Raw genomic sequence first — 17,831 nt, forward strand, 5'->3', positions numbered from 1 at the left:
CTCCTCTGCAAACTACTGGGGGATGAAAAGGAGGGCAGAGACAGAGACATGTAAAATGGAACCTCCTGGGTTAGGACTTTGACCTCATGGTCGGGGGAGGCCAGGCAGAGTCAGGGAGAGTATAGTGAGACTTGGCACAATGACTGGGATGTTGACTCAATTTGTTCATTCAACAAGTATTTACCAAGTGTTGGACATCGCACTAACCTCTCTGTTAGGTGGCAAAGATGAATTAAGGCAAGCTCTTTAATGAAGATACTCACAGTCTAGTGGAGGACAGACAAAGAAACTAATTACAACCCGATCTGCTACTGTGTTGCCATTGAATTTGAACCGAGGATTCTGGGGCAGAAGAATGTGGCATGACTCTGCCTGAGGGGACCAGGTGCTCACAGAGCCAGAAGAGCCTGAGCTGTATACATCTCCAAGGCCGACTAGTGGGATTAGGTACCCAGGAAGAGTGCTGGGCTGTCCATGGCAGTTCCAAGCTGAGGTATTAACAGGTCCACTGTCAGGAGGCTTGAAAGAGGCAGTTTTGTCAGAGCAGTAACACCTTGGAGTGGCTTAAGCTTTGAGGTTTGGGATAGAGTAAAGGAGCAATGGGTGTCCTGATGAGTGCAGGAGGCAGGAGGTGAAAGGCAGAGGGACCTGAGGGGCCAGGCAGGAGACCCAAGGGCACTTTCAAAGTAGGGAAATCACATGATTAGGTCTAAATTTTAGTTAGATAACCGGATGATCTCTAATGTCTCCTCTCTTCCCTGAGACTTTATGGTAAGTGCCGAATGCACTGTACAGAAATGGAGGGGCAGAGTTCAAGCAGAGATCCTACCCTCCCACCCCCTACACTCCACCCCCTCGGCAATCTGCAGAGAAGCCAGAGGGGAAAATATTGATTCTTCCCAACTTATAGTAAGGGCAGGTCGACTGGCTCCAGGGAACTCAGGAGAAGGAACAGACAAAACAGGTTTAAGGAACAGTATTAGTTATTCATTTTAATGTATTCTTTAAAAATTTATTTATTTGAAGTATAGTAGATTTACAAACGGAGAAGGCAATGGCACCCCACTCCAGTGATCTTGCCTGGAGAATCCCAGGGACAGTGGAGCCTGATGGGCTGACGTCTATGGGGTCACACAGAGTCGGACACGACTGAAGTGACTTAGCAGTAGCAGATTTACAAAGTTGTATTACTTTCAAGTTGTACAGAAAAGTGATTCAGATATATACATATAGACATATATGTATATAGATATAGATATATTATTTTTCAGATTCTTTTCTACTACAGTTTATTACACGATGTTAAATACAGTTCCCTGTGCTACACTGTAGGACCTTATTCATTTCAGTGTATTCTAGTGATTATACGGTCATGTATACGTGGGACTTAAAGTAGCCTCACTTTAGGCAAGAGGGCTTGTCTAACTCATCTTGGTCCAGCACCTAACACAGAATCAAGTGCTCCAGAGTGAAGTCGCTCAGTCGTGTCTGACTCTTTGCAACCCCATGGACTGTAGCCTACCAGGCTCCTCTGTCCATGGGATTTTCCAGGCAAGAGGACTGGAGTGGGTTGCCATTTCCTTCACCAGAGGATCTTCCCGACCCAGGGATGGAACCCAGGTCTCCCGCACTGTAGGCAGACGCTTTACCGTCTGAGCCACCAGGGAAGTCCTCAAGCGCTCCAGAGGTCCTCAGCAAATACTGGAGGGACGAGGGCGGGAAAGGAGAGGGAGGAACTCGCCCTTGGGAGACACCCGTTTTTCCACGGTGGTTTCCAAGCCCCGGACCTCTGACCTCCCACCAGCAGGTGGCAAGATAGCCTCCTCGCCTGCCGTGAAAGGGCGGAGCTGGTAGGAGGGGCCAAGGCTCCTGCGCGCGCAGACTCGGGCCCCGTTTTCTCCGCTCGCCGGAAGAAGGCGGGCCTCTTTTCGTGCCTAGCGCAGCCATGGTAAGGCGGATTTTTGCGAGCTCTTGAAGGTCCATCAGCCTCCATCCTCCCAGGGCTGGGGCTGCCCGGGACTCCGGGACTCTCGCGGGGGGTGGTCGGGCCGAGGCGAAGGGAGAGGGGCCTCGTGGGGTGGGCACAGGCGGGGTGGAGGGTGATAGCGAACACCAACTTTCAGCTGTAGGGGGAAATTGGTACTGCTGGCGGGAAGGCCTCGGTATCTGGGCTGGCCACACCCGGCCACGCATCATGCGGCCCTGGGAGGAGCGGCTTGCTTCCCAGAACGGAGCCCCGGGTGGGCCCGGAGGAGAAACGTCTGGCCCGGGGCAGGAGAAGAGATTATTTCCGTCGTGTCTTTGGCACGCTCTGACTTTAGCTAATGTGATCGGTGAGATTCAGTATACGCACTTTAAGGTGAAAAATGATCTTAGCTACTTTAGAGTTTGAGGAAGCAGCTATTGGCACGTGGTTGTGCCAGTATCTCAACAGCTAACACTTGAAAACCAGATATATTTCGAGAAGATTTCTATTTGATATAGAAGCACAGATTGAGTTCTGGTCCATTTCTGTTGCTGGCTGGCTGTGTGCCTTGAAGTCCATCCCCTGGCTGTTTCCACCAGCAGTGTCCTAGTAAAAACATCCTCTAGAAGCATACACCCTTTTAAGCAGTAATATATAAATAACTTAGTAACAGGAAATACTGTTCTAAGAGACAGTAATCAATTAACAGTAAGGAAATTGGTTGCAGTTTGCGGCACCTGTAGTATTTGCTGTGTGTGTTTTTGTTGAAGAGGAAACAGTGCTGTTCTTTCGAGAATAATTGTGTAAGCTGTTCTTGAAAACACTTGAAACAATTTAACAGTATTAAAATCTGAAACTTTAGGCTCGGGGTCCCAAGAAGCACCTGAAACGCGTAGCAGCTCCAAAACATTGGATGCTGGATAAACTGACTGGTGTGTTTGTAAGTATCATTATATTGTAACTATGTTTCTTTATGTTGTATGTTTGAGACATTTTGTACTGTTTCTTTATGTGTCGGATATCCCTGATTACTGTATCGGAAAATGTTTCTTTCACTGCCTGCCAGAAGTCATTTTGGGGTCAGGGCAGTCTAAATCTCGGGACTTGAGAGGTACCTTTTTAAAAATAAAGTTATCATTTTGCAGGCCCCTCGTCCATCTACCGGCCCCCACAAGCTAAGGGAATGTCTCCCCCTAATCATTTTCCTAAGGAATAGACTTAAGTATGCCCTAACTGGAGATGAAGTAAAGAAGATCTGCATGCAGCGTTTCATTAAGATTGATGGCAAAGTCCGCACAGATATAACCTACCCTGCTGGTTTTATGGGTAAGTGGTTAGTGGTGGGCACTTGGTGGCCCCTTTTGATATTTTGTTTAGTCTTTTTTTTTTTAATCTCGCTCTCTAAAAAGGTGGTTGTATTATTAAATCCTGGTGAACTTCTGTCAGAGTCGTTGGTATTCGAAATGGGAAGCACATGGATTTTTTTTCCTTACGTGTGGTTATTGCTCAGCACGGTCTACTGGGGTTCACTGTAGTAACCTTAGTTATTGTTTGATGTCAGATGTCATCAGCATTGATAAGACTGGAGAGAATTTTCGTTTGATCTATGACACCAAGGGTCGCTTTGCTGTTCATCGTATTACACCTGAGGAGGCCAAGGTGAGTGGAGCAAGCAGGCTGGGCTGTTGTTTTAAAGTACTTGATTCTAAGTTACAGCCTGAATTAAGTACATGGGCTGATCCATTGTGGTGAGGTAGGTATATTAGGATTCCTTATAATCTTATACCTGGAAACATCTAGTCCAGTTAGCATCCTCAACAGATTGTTACCTTTTTTAAAGCAGAAATGAATTCGCACTGAACAGTGACTTCTGGTTGCTGGTGTTTTTTTGTTTGAGGCAAGGAGAGTGACTTCTAGAAATGTTTGAGTATCTGAAGTGTGGGTCCTTTTAAGAATAAGGGACTGGAAAACCCAATGTCTAGTCTAGTCCAGTCCAGTTGGCCTTTTGTCTAGCTTTACTCGGGGGAGGGGAAAGGTATTAATGGAAAGGACCAATAACCTTCAGGGCACTAATTTGAGATAACACAAAAGGTTACAGACATTGATTATTTAATCCAGTTTGTTGTGGTTTTATGTATAAGTTCATGGCTTATTCCATTATTGGCTGTAAATGAAGGTTAATTCAATTGGGTGATTCAGCTCCTAATTTCCTTAGCTGCATTGTTACCAGCGGGCTGGAGAGCATGTCCAATGGAATCAAGGTGATTTGATTCATTTAAAGAATCTTTTGGGGAGTGAAAAACCCAAAAGTGAAATGGTTTGTGAAATAGTTGATTCGATGAACTGGTAATGCAATTGCAAGTTTGTGAGACAAAACTCAATTGTGGAAAAAAAAACTCAATTGTGATGTAGAGGGAGCCATTAAGAGGCACTTGTTAGCTGGGTGAGTTAGGAGGGAAGAATTCAAGCTGTCACAGACTTAACCTGAGAAAGGGGCTGTAACTTGCATTTGAGGGGGGAGGAAATGGTAGTGATTAGCCCGCCTGGTAGTTCCCAGGTTGTGAGGCCTTCCAGTTGCTTGAACTTTTAGCCTTGGGGTTGATACAGTGCTACAAAGAAAACACATAAGAAATAAGGAAGATTAATCTAGAAGGGGGGCAGTGTGCAAGATGAATTTATTGGGGAGTGGGACGAAAAAGTCAAGAACACCATTATTCAGCTATAGTTCTTTAGCTGCTGGTTACATCTTCAAGGTGGTGACAGAACTGTCATTGTACTCTGGAGCATAGTACCTGTGAGCTAGACTGATGTGGCTGACCCTTGTGTGTTTCTAGTATAAATTGTGCAAAGTAAGAAAGATATTTGTGGGGACAAAAGGAATCCCTCATCTGGTAACCCATGATGCTCGTACCATCCGTTACCCTGATCCCCTCATCAAGGTGAATGACACCATTCAGATTGACTTGGAGACTGGCAAGATTACTGATTTCATCAAATTTGACACTGGTAAGCAGCCTCTGCTACATAGGCATTCCCTTTAGGCAGAATTCTCATAGGCAGGCATAAGAGCTGTACTTTGCTTTTATTAAATTGATTGAATCTAGGACTTGTACAAGGCCTGGGTACAGGGTTTTGTTTTTTGGGTTCATGGTCTAATATGCACTTAATTAGCAACCAAAGCTAGATGTCTTTTGTTGATATAGTAACAGACTGGGAACGGGCAAGTCTTTTAAGAAATGAACATGTGGGAAAGCAAAGCCTGTGTCATTGTAGTTTTGTGGTGGCCATGAGGGAACTGAGATACAGCCTTTTGTAATTGACTCATCCCCCAAATCTGTCACAACAGTAGCAGAAAAGTAATTGTACTTTGGAAGATTAACAACTTTGTTTGAAACCTGTCTCTCATTGACTACCATTTCCTTCCTATATAGGTAACCTGTGCATGGTGACTGGAGGTGCTAACCTGGGAAGAATTGGTGTGATTACAAACAGGGAGAGACATCCAGGTTCTTTTGATGTAGTTCATGTGAAAGATGCGAACGGCAACAGCTTTGCCACACGGCTCTCAAACATTTTCGTTATTGGCAAAGTAAGTCTGGGTTTCTCTAGTCCAGGGAAACCTGTAAAATGCTGGGATTGTAGCTCCTGGTTGTTGCTAAACCTGTTATAAATAAAGCCTCCTCTGGGATAGGGCTCACAGCAGGGCTGAGGCAAACCTGTGCCTTTTCAGCATCACGGAAGGTGGGGGGAATGGATTACCTGGGTTGGTGAAAAGTGCCAGTAATGGAATGAATATACCTTATAGTTTGGCTCTTTAATTTGTACCTGTGGGAGATTGTGGGGGGAGGTAAGCTAATGCTTGGCCTTGGGCACAATTTCAATATATCTAAGACTAATTATGATATTAGGATATTGTAGTTTGCATTTACATACATGGGCAAAAAATTTTAAATGGATGTTTCAGATAAATGACTGCCTGACTGTTGCTGAGTGCTTTCACAAACAGGCTTCTCTTCCTCTTGACAAACATAAACATAGCATGTGCCAGCCTGTTAATGGTGTATAGCAGGTTTTGATTCTCTTTTTCTCCTCCAGGGCAACAAACCGTGGATCTCTCTTCCCCGTGGAAAGGGTATTCGCCTTACCATTGCTGAGGAGAGAGATAAGAGATTGGCAGCCAAACAGAGCAGTGGATAAAATGATCTCTATGTGATGTGATTGGAAAAATCTTTGTACTTAATTAAAGATAATACCAAGTGATTAATAACATCTTTGGTGTTTGTTGTGGTTTGGGTTTTGGTTTGTTTTCTTGCTTTGAATTTTCAGGCAGGCTTGGCATTCTGGGATATGATGTCTCTTATAGGCTAGACTTCAATGATTGTAGGAGAACGTGTCAAACCTTGGCAAGAAGGAGAAACAAGTAACTAATAATTATTTTATACATAGTACCTTTTTTTAATCCCCCTCTTTTCTCTGGTCTTTATTGTACTACCCCATATATAAGCCTGGCTCATCTGTTTTTCCCACTTCTGTGCCCAGCTTGCCAAATGGCAGGGTTAAAATGTCCAGTTTTGAATACAGTTCATCATAAAGGTCTGGGCTCTTGCTGCCAAGCAGTACACTTGCTTGGACTTTGTCTTTATCATTTTCCAGCTACTGTAGCATTCAGTCCTCAACTCCATTTCTCAGGACTGCAAAATCATGTTTTTACCAGTCTTGGGAGGTGCCTCTGTTGAGGGGCCAGCAGTTGACCTATTCCTCATTTCAAACTCTGGGCTTCTTAAAAGTGTCAATTACCCTGTGTTATCAACCAGCATGTCTTCCTGCCAAGACCTAAAACCACTTTGGCTTCCCATAGCAGAACTCTTCGATCTTTATGTGGGGGCAGGGCAGGGGAGGGGATGGCTGTCCTGTGTGTTGGATGTTGGGCAGCATCCCTGGCCCCTAACCCACTAGAACAGCCCTTTTATTCTTCCTGGTTGTGATAATCAGAAACTGACTTGAGATAATGCCAGATCCCCCAGAGGAGCAAAATGCCCATGTGTTAACCACTGCCCTGTATGTATCACCTTCACATAACGTCTAGCTACAGACGGCTCAAAGCAAGTAAATCTCCCTTTCCCCTTGTGGCAGGATTTGGAGTGAGAAACAGTTTTTCTTTTCTTCATCTGAGGTAAAATGAACCTGTGTGAAATCACTGCAAATTTAACCGGGCATGTCTACTGATATACCTGGTGCCCAGGCCTGTGGGTGCAGTGGACCAGGAAGCCTGCTGAGAAGCTAGCTTGGGGCAGCATCCCTTTCCCCAGGCTGAGTCCTGGGCTTGGAGTCAAGCCAAAGAACTGAGCAACATACAACATACTAGCAAACAGCCCAGGGGTCCCCCAGACCCAGATTTGGCCCCACAGGGCATCCCTGCCTTCCATATTGCAAACTAAAGCACAACTTGTTGGGGCCAATGGAACTCTGCTTAAGCAGCCTAAAGGGAATTTCTGCAGAACTGGGTCCAGCCAAATAGAGGGGTGCAGAAAAGGGCTTGCCGGGCACATGTTACTTAAGCCTTCTCTTGCCAAGAGTGGAGCTTATCCAGAAGCAGTTATGAGGGGCCAGATCAGAAGTAATTTGTATGGTGCCCTTGAGAAATGGAGACTAAAGGACTAGAAGGCAGGGGTCCCTGAATGCAGCTGGATTCTCTTCCTGCCACCCTGTTCAGTGCACTTCTTCCTAGGTTTGTCCTGTCTCAGCAGACAATGGAAATGATTTGTTGAAGTTTAGTTAAGGAACCAAAGCAAATATGGAGGAGGAGAGGCCTCCAAGTTGGTTCTTTCCACAAGTACAGTTGTTTCCTAGATGCTCACTGGGCCACCCATCTTGTCCAAATGGGGAATTTATGTTACTTGGCTGCATTCTCCTCACATCACCAGGGTTTTTTATATTTATTTATTTGGCTATGTTGGGTTTTAGTTGCAGCACACGGAATCTAGTCAAAGCTATGGTTGTGTATGGATGTAAGAGTTGGACTGTAAAGAAAGCTGAGCCCTGAAGAGTTAATGCTTTTGAACTGTGGTGTTGGAGAAGGCTCTTGAGGGTCCCTTGGTCTGCAAGGAGATTCAACCAGTCAATCCTAAAGGAAATCAGTCCTGAATATTCATTGGAAGGACTGATTGATGCTGAAGCTAAAACCCCAATACTTTGGCCACCTGATGCAAAGAATTGACTCATTGGAAAAGACCCTGATGCTGGGAAAGATTGAAGGCAGGAGAAGGGGACAACGGTGAGATGGTTGGATGGCATCACCGACTCGATGGACACAAGCTTGAGCAAGCTCTGGGAGTTGGTGATGGACAGGGAAGCCTGGCGTGCTGCAGTCCATGGGGTCACAGAGAGTTGGACACAACTGAGCGACTGAACTGAACACAGAATCTTTAGTTGTGGCATGTGGGATCTAATTTCCTGAGCAGGGATTGTACCCGGGCCCCTTGCACTGGGAACGCAGAGTCTTAGCCATTGGACTACAGAAAAGTCCCTTTTACAACCTAAGTTTATTTTGGTTTTTTATTTGTTAAACTAGCACAGGGATTTTTTTTAAGCAGCTAGCCCCAATGTGCAGATTTCCATCCTCACACCAGGTTGTATCACTTGACTTAGCCCAAAGCAGCCTGTATCATTGGAATGAGCTACAGTTTACAAATAATATGGCTTGGGTCATTGTAGGCTTTTTAAGACTTCCAGTTTGATTCATAAAATCCATGGCTGATTCATGTCAGTGTATGACAAAAACCACTACAATATTGTAAAGTAATTAGCCTCCAACTAATAAAAATAAATGGAAAAAAAATCTTAGAGCTGGAAAGAACCTTAGAAATCATCTCAGCAGAAAGGCAAATAGTCCCGAGATAAAAATGACTGCAGTGAGCAGACTTGTGGGAGTTTGATTTACTTCCCTTGTGTTTTCAGCAGACTGGGCCTCGTGGTTGACTCAGGGCAGCACGGTACAGATTTGAATGACAGCAAGAATACAAACAGCTAAGACTTGTGTAGAACTTTATAGTCTACAAGAGCCCTCTTGATTTTTTTGAGATCCTGTGTGTTTGTTGCAAACCAGATGTTACAGGAAGAGCCATAGCCAACCCTCTGTCCCCTGACTTAAGCCAATCAGTTCTATCCAAAGTCTTTCCCATCTCATGTCACAACAAATTCCATCTTACCAGTTACTCAAGTCAAACACTTTGGATGTGTCCTTGCTTTGACTCCTTTTCTCATGCTCCACACATAATTTTCATAATTTTATTAGAAAATTCTGTTGGCTCTCCCTTCAAAATGCATGATAATCACAATGAGTCTTTATCTTTCTGTGATAAATACTGAAGAATTTGCAGAAGAAATGACAAGCAATCTGAAATTTGCTTTAAAATAATCTAGTGAGTAGGCAATATCAATGAAACAAGATTGACCACATACTGATAATATTGAAGCTGGGTAATGGGTCCATGGGTTTGCTACACCAGTCACAACACTTTTGTATATGTTTGACATTTTTCACAGTAAACTTATAAAGGGACAAATAGATAAATGCTATGGTGTGTGCCCTCCCCATTTACACTACCCCCTGAACAATATCAGACCATTTCTCATCACCTGCATTGCTACTACCCTGATCTGAGCCACCAACAACTCTCACCTACATTATAGATTATAGCATTAACCCCAGACTGGCTTCCTGGCTTTGTGGGATCTTAGTTCCCCAACCAAGGATCGAACCCATGACCCCTGCAGTGGAAGTGCAGAATTCTAACCACTGTATATAGCTAGGGAAGTCTCAGAGGGATACTGTTTAAAGTAAGTCAGCTCAGATCACTCATTTGCCCAGAGGCCCCAGTGGCTTCCATCTTACTCAGACTAAAAACCATAGTCAACACAAGGTCCCATGAGGCCTCCCACAGTCTGGCCTCTGACTTCACTTCCTACTACTCTCCCCCTGCTCAATCTGTGCCAGCCACACTGGCCTCCTGCTGTTTCTTTTTTGTTTGTTTTGGTCTTGTTTTTAGTGTTTTGCTTCTGCTACTGTTTCTTGAACTAGAGAAGTACTCTACTGTCTTAGCACTTTGCATGGACTCTTTTTCTTTATTGAAGTATAGTTGACTTAAAATATTTCAGGTTTACAGCAAAGTGATTCAGTTATACACATACACATATATTATTTTTCAGATTATTTTCCATTATAGGTTATTATAAGAAAAAATATGGAATGTGTCATCCTTGCACAGTTCAGTTCAGTTCAGTTGCTCAGTCGTGTCCGACTCTTTGCGACCCCATGAACCACAGCACTCCAGGCCTCCCTGTATCATGCTAATCTTCTCTTTATTGTTCCAGTTTTAGTATATGTGCTGCCAAAGTGAACACATGGACTCTTTTTTCATACAGCTAGTTTATATGATAAACTTTTTCAGATATTGTGTTGGTCAAAATGTTTTTTTTTCTGTAAGATGGCTCTAGTAGCACTTAACTTCATTTTAAACAATTTTGTTAGCTTGTATTGTGATAGCTGTCATATCAGTGTGCACTTTTAAAAAAATTCATCAAAATTGGAGTACTTTGTGTAGCCATTTTAATATTGAAGATGGACGGAAAAAAGCAGCATTTTCGGCATATAATGCTTTTATTATTCAAGAAAGGTAAAAATGCACCTGAAACACACACAAAAAAGATTTGTGCAGTGTATGGACACATCAAATACGTCAGAAGTAATTTATGAAGTTTTGTGTTGGAGATTTCCCATGGTCGAGTGCTCCATGGTCAGCTATACAAGTTGAAGTTGATAGTGATCAAATCAAGATATTCATTGAGAGCAATCAATGTTTATATCACATGGGAGATAGCCAGCATACTCAAAATACCCAGACCAAGGGCTGAAAATCATTTACACCAGCTTGGTTATGTTAATCGTTTTGACATTTGGGTTCCACAAAAGTTAAGCAAAAGAAAAAAAAATCTTCTTAAACATATTTCCAAATGCAATTCTATACTTAAACATAACAAAATTTTCTTCCCAATTTAAAAACAAACTGTGATGGACAATGAAAAATGTATACTGTACAATACTGTGGAATAGAAGAGATCATGGGGCAACCAAAATGAACAACTGCCAAGCTCATCAAAGGCCAGTCTTCATCCAAAGAAGGTGACAGTGTGTGTACGGTGGGATTGGAGTCCTTTATTATGAGCTCCTTCCAGAAAACCAAATGATAATTCCAACAAGTACTGCTCCTAGTTAAACCAACTGAAAGCAACATTCAACTACTTTCCAGAAGAGTATCTGGAATTAGTCAACAGAAAATGCATAATCTTCCATCAGGATAACTCAAGACCACATTTTCTTTCGGTGAAAAGGCAAAAATGGTTACGGCTTGGCTGGGAAGTTCTGATTCATCCACCATATTCACCAAGACATTGCACCTTCAGATGCTCATTTATTTTGGTTTTCACAAAATTCTCTTAATGGAAAATATTTCCACTCCTTGGAAGACTGTAAAAGCCACCTGGAATGGTTCTTTGCTCAAACAGATAAAAAGTTTTGGGAAAATTGAATTATGAAATTCCCTGGAAAATGCAGAAGGTAGTGGAACAAAATGGTGAATACATTGTTCAGTAAAGTTCTTGGTGAAAATGAAATGTGTCTTTTCACATCACATTAATGGGTGACCCACAAACTGGAGAACAATAATACCGAAGAAGTTTTCCCACTGTTGTGAAGGTTCTGAACCCCATATCAGGATTCACAGCCTGGGGATACAACAAAGGGGCTGGGAATCCCCAAGGAATCTGACCTTGAAGGCCAGTGAGATTTGATTATAGAACTTCCACAGGGCTGAGGGAAACAGAGATTCCAGTCTTGAAGGGCACAAACAAAATCTTGCATGCACCAAGACCCAGAGGAAAGGAGCAGTGACTCCACAGGAGACTGAACCAGAACTACATGCTACTGTTGGAGGGCCTCCTGTGGAGGCATGGGTTGGCAGGGGCTTACCACAGGGACAGGGACATGGGCAGCAACAGGCCTGAAAAGTCCCCCTTGGTGTCCCCCATAGAGCCTGTAGACCCCAGAGCTGCATTGCCTCAGGCCAAACAACTACCAGAGAGGGAGCACAACCCCACCTTTTAGCAGATAATTGGATTAAAGCTTTACTGAGCAAGGCCCTGCCCACCAGAGCAAGAGCAGTTATTCCCATGCCAGTCCCTCCGATCAGGAAGCTTACACAAACCTCTTCACCTCCTCCATCAGAGGGCAGACAGAAGAAGCAAGAAGAAGCACAGTCCCACAGTGGCTAAAATAAAAACTTTATTACAGAAAGTTAATCACGATGATAAAGCAGAAAGTTGTGTCTCAGATGAAGGGACAAGATAAAACCTGAGAAAAACAACTAAATGAAGTGGAGATAGGCAGTTTTCCAGGAAAAAGAATTCAGAGTAATGATAGTGAAGATGATCCAGGATCATGGGAAAACAATGGAGAAGATGCAAGAAATGTTTACCAAAGACCCAGGAGAACTAAAGAACAAACAAATAGAGATGAACAATACACTAGAAGGAATCAATAGCAGAATAACTGAGGCAGAAGAATGGATAAATGACCTGGAGGACAGAATGGTGGAAGTCACTGCCACAGAACAGAATATTAAAAAAAAAGAATTAAAAGAAAAATGAAGACAGCCTAAGAGACCAGTTTAGTTCAGTTGCTCAGTCATGTCCAACTCTTTGTGACCCCATGGACTGCAGCATGCCAGGCTTCCCTGTTCATCACCAACTCTTGGAGCTTGCTCAAACTCATGTCCATCGAGTTGGTGATGCCATCCAACAATCTCATCCTCTGTTGTCCCCTTCTCCTCCTGCCTTCAATCTTTCCCAGCATCAGGATCTTTTCCAATGAGACAGTTCTTTGCATCAGGTGGCCAAAGTATTGGAGTTTCAGCTTCAGCATCAGTCCTTCCAATGAATATTCAGGATTTCCTTTAGGATTGACTTGTTTGATCTTCTTGCTGTCCAAGGGACTCTCAAGAGTCCTCCAACAACACAGTTCAAAAGTTTCAATTCTTCAGTGCTCAGCTTTCTTTATAGTCCAACTCTCATATCCATACATGACTGCTGGAAAAACCATAGCTTTGACTAGATGGACCTTTGTTGGCAAAGTAATGTCTCTGCTTTTTAATATGCTGTCTAGGTTGGTCATAAATTTTCTTCTAAGGAGCAAGCATCTTTTAATGTCATGGCTGCAATCACCACCTGCAGTGATTTTGGATCCCAAGAAAATAAAACTTGTCACTGTTTCTATTGTTTCCCCATCTCTTTGGCATGAAGTGATGGGACTAGATGCCATGATCTTAGTTTTTTGAATGTTGAGTTTTAAGCTAGCTTTTTCACTCTCCTCTTTCACTTTCATCAAGAGGCTCTTTAGTTCCTCTTTGCTTTCTGCCATAAGAGTGGTGTCATCTGCATATCTGAGGTTATTGATATTTCTCCCAGAAATCTTGATTCCAGCTTGTGCTTCATGAAGCCTGGCATTTTGCATGATGGACTGTGCATATAAGTTAAATAAGCAAGGTGACAATATACAGCCTTGATGTACTCCTTTTCCAATTTGGAACCAGTCTGTGGTTCCATGTCTGGTTCTAACTGTTGCTTCTTGACCTGCATACAGATTTCTCAGGAGACATGTAAGGTGGTCTGGTCATCCCATTTCTTGAAGAATTTTCCACAGTTGTGATCCACACAGTCAAAGGCTTGGTGTAGTCAATAAAGCAGAAGTAGATGTTTTTCTGGAACTCTCTTGCTTTTTCTACGATCCAGTGGATGTTGGCAATTTGATCTCTGGTTCCTCTGCCTTTTCTAAATTCAGCTTGAACATCTGGAAGTTCTTGGTTCATGTACTGTTGAAGCCTGACTTGGAGAATTTTGAGCATTACTTTGCTAGCATGTGAGATGAGTGCAATTGTGTGGTAGTTTAAACATTCTTGGCATTACCTTCCTTTGGGACTGGAATGAAAACTGACCTTTTCCAGTCCTGTGGCCACTGCTGAGTTTTCCAAATTTGCTGGCATATCGAGTGCAGCACTTTAACAGCATCATCTTTTAGGATTTGAAATAGCTCAACTGGCATTCCATCACCTCCACTAGCTTTGTTTGTAGCGATGCTTCCTAAGGCCCACTTGACTTTGCATTCCAGGATGTCTGGCTCTAGGTGAGTGATCACACCATTGTGGTTATCTGGGTCATGAAGATCTTTTTTGTACAGCTCTTCTGTGTATTCTTGCCACCTCGTCTTAATATCTCCTGCTTCTGTTAGGTCCATACCATTTCTGTCCTTTATTGTGCCCATCTTTGCATGAAATGTTTCTTTGGTATCTCTAATTTTCTTGAAGAGATCTCTATGAGTCTTTCCCATTCTATTGTTTTCCTCTATTTCTTTGCATTGATCATGGAGGAAGGCTTTCTTATTGCTCCTTGCTATTCTTTGGAGCTTAGCATTCAGATGGGTATATCTTGATCACTGCCTCCATATTACCTTGGGTAACTAGATACCCAAGTGGGATGCTATCTTCTCAGTTCCGTTCAGTTCAGTTCAGTTCAGTTGCTCAGTTGTGTCTGACTCTTTGAGACCCATGGACTGCAACATGCCAGGTCTCCCTGTCCAGCACCACCTCCTGGAGCTTGCTCAAACTCATGTCCATTGAATCGGTGATGCCATCCAACCACCTAATCCTCTGTCATCCCCTTCTCCTCCTGCCTTCAATTTTTCCTAGCATCAGGGTCTTTTCCAATGAGTCAGTTCTTCGTATCAGCGGGGCCAAAGTATTGGAGCTTCAGCTTCAGCATTGTCCTTCCAATGAATATTCAGGGGTTTTCCTTTAGGATTGACTAGTTTGATCTTCTTGCAGTCCAAGGGACTGTCAAGAGTCTTCTCCAACACAACAGCCCAAAAGCATCAATTCTTCAATGCTTAGCTTTCTTTATGGTCCAATTCTCACTCTCTTTTCAGGGAGGACTTATCCATCCTAAATCAGGGGAATCCACTCACATGACCCCAGGTTGTTGAGCCTGGAAAATTCTCCAAACCCAAAGATCAATTCTAAAGTCCAAAGAGGGAATGAAAAATGAAGAGATTTGAGTTGTTCAGGCAGGAGTTTGTGAGTCAAATTTTTTTCTCTATCACTTTGCCTTCTGAGGATGTGGTACTGTCTGGATAATAAATGAATAATTATCATAAAAACAATAAAAAACAAATGTTCCCTAGAGACAACAAATAGCTTTTAATAGCAACAACAACAGAAAGAAGAAACTTCTCAATGGCCAACAGATTTTCAGTTTATTCCAGAGACTTTTATAGGCATATGCTCTTGTATTTTCTCAGCTTTTCTAGCAATGGTGAACATATATAATTAGTGATGTGCTGGTAAGTCTTTAACATTCAGCTCTCTGGAAAAAATATGTGTGTGTATAAACATAGGTTAATTGTAAATGTTACTGATAAAAAGGATGTATATCACAACTTGAAAATAAAAGTAGGCAAGATTCTTTACTGTGAATTCCATATAGTCAGTTGATGCTCACAAAATGTTTACAATGATTTTTGCCAAGCTCTTATATCCATATCAACCTATCATCTTGGTTGCAGTTGACAAAGAAATGTAGTTCTCAAAAGAGTGTTGGTTGATATTTTTGTTTGTATTGACAAATAAGGCAAAAGTGAAACAATCAAGACCTATGTTAGGGCTTCACTCATTTGTCAATGATGGGAACAACTTATTTGCTGAACCAGATAACAGTTTTCAAATATTGAGTGTTTCCATAATTTTTTGTACAATTTAATAGCTACAAAACACAACACATTTCTAAGTTTTATCAGCATTTTGAGACTTTTTCCATCAGTTCCTTAATGCTAGACAATCAGCAAAACAGTTAACCAATTCTGACTTGTAATGTTTACCAATTTCCATGGCTAATTTCAAGCTACCACCATGATCAGGCAGCTGGGAAGAAGTATGAAGTAGCATGCCATTATATCACATTTCCACCACTCGGATATAACAGGTGCAAATAACTTCAAGGTTATAGGTAATAGTAAAATGTAGTAAAATAATTAAGTAATGAGTTTTTAATATTTATTTATTACCTTTGTATTAAATATAATTCACTTAATGGTAAGTTTATATATTAACATTTAGAAATTTTTTAGTATTCACAATATTGTATTAGTTTCAAGTGTACAAAAGAGATGCAATATTTTTATAGATTATACTCCATTTAAAGTTATTACAAAATAATGGCTATCTTTTCCTGCACTGTACAATATATTCTCGTTGCTAATTTATTTTATACATAGTTGTTTGTATCTCTTAATCCCACACCCCTACTTTCCTCTCTTTTATATTTTTATGTCACCCCTCCCTCTCTTTTACATTTTTAAAATAAAAGCTATTTTTAACAAGTGGCTCAGGAAATTCCTGAAAATTTATCAGTTGGCTCTGGTGAGCTGGTATGAGCCCACTTCAGCACAGCCCAGTGGGTCATGCTGAGATCCAGCTGGCTGCTCTGGTCCTGTTGAGTGTGCCTCGGGACCTCTCACACATGCCCTTTTTCTCCGTCATTTTGGCCACCTCTGCCATAGGCAACTTCCTATGCTCCCACCTGAGTTGTGTCACTTCCTCTTCAAAACCTCTTGTTTAAATGCACTGTCTGTAGAATCAAGTCCAAATGCCTGGACTACCCTTGCAAGCCTCCCCACCCCCACACTGCACAATGTGATCCTAAGCTATTTTTTTTCTTTTTTTTTTTTTTGATCCTAAGCTATTTTTTCAATAGGGGACAACACACTAGCTCCCGACTCCCAGGTTTCTAATTCTCCACAACTTCACTCTTGAAGTCAGACCCACATAATCACCTGCCACCCGGAGTCTCCTCTTGGACATTCCCTCAGCATGTTCCAAGTAGAATGCATCCTTTTCCTCTCCCTCCCACCCCCACAGTGCTTCTATTCCTATAGTCCATGATTTTCATTTATGCTCTCAAATTTACCCTTTTCTTGTCTCTCTTAATATTATTTGGACACTTTTTTCTTCCAGGAACATTTTTGTTTTCCATTCCACTCTCCTGCATGCCCTCCCTTATCTGTTGTTTTCTGGTGGACTCTCATCCATCCTTCCAGTCTCAGCTGAAATATTGCATCCTCTGGGAAACCTCTGGGAAGATTAGGGGCTCATGGCCCTCCATTTCTCTGTTCTTCTCATCATGGGATTTATTTAGCACACTGTATTATAATTGTGTATTTAATTGTCTGTCCCTCCCAGGAGACTGAGATGTCCTTAAGGCTAATCTTGCTCACTGCTGTATCCCCAATATCTAGCCCAGTAACTGGCACATTGTGAGTGCTGAATTAATGAATGAGAGGTATATTGTGCAGTTCCCCTACAAACCCTTGCCTCCATCTTTCCTTATTGTTCCACAAGAACACCTTGTAGTTTTTCATTTTCTAAATTAAAGAGCCACAGCTTTTGCCTGTGCTTAAGGGGACAAGGTCAGAAAATGTCACCTTCTCGAATTGGAACTAATACAATCGACACTGAATAGAAGAGATCAGCCATCTGCAAAATAATCCACTTTAAGAGTTGGTTTGTAAATGTGGTATCAATGTGACAAGGGTGCTTCTTGGATCTCTATGGTGACCAGCATGTTGCCACAGGCTGGGAATCTGCCAAATACAAAGAAAGTGATAATGTCAATCAATTGTAACCTAATTCCTGTAGATAATGCTGTATAAGCAGGAGGGCCCTTGTCTACATGGGGTCTTGAAAAGAGTTGAGCCAAAGAGTGA

The 17,831-nt window shown here is 42.3% G+C and overlaps 1 protein-coding gene across 1 annotated transcript; it reads left to right on the forward strand.

Annotated features, from left to right (window-relative positions):
- The first annotated feature begins 1,844 nt into the window (after window positions 1-1,844).
- RPS4X (ribosomal protein S4 X-linked) lies at window positions 1,845-6,235 on the forward strand. Its single transcript, XM_043458536.1, has 7 exons — window positions 1,845-1,948; window positions 2,829-2,906; window positions 3,112-3,292; window positions 3,528-3,625; window positions 4,801-4,972; window positions 5,398-5,555; window positions 6,062-6,235. The coding sequence occupies exons 1-7, from the start codon at window positions 1,946-1,948 to the stop codon at window positions 6,161-6,163; spliced, it is 792 nt and encodes a 263-aa protein (XP_043314471.1). The 5' UTR covers window positions 1,845-1,945; the 3' UTR covers window positions 6,164-6,235.
- The last annotated feature ends 11,596 nt before the right edge of the window (window positions 6,236-17,831 follow it).

Source organism: Cervus canadensis, chromosome X (genome assembly GCF_019320065.1).
Source record: "Cervus canadensis isolate Bull #8, Minnesota chromosome X, ASM1932006v1, whole genome shotgun sequence".
NCBI lineage: Eukaryota > Metazoa > Chordata > Mammalia > Artiodactyla > Cervidae > Cervus > Cervus canadensis.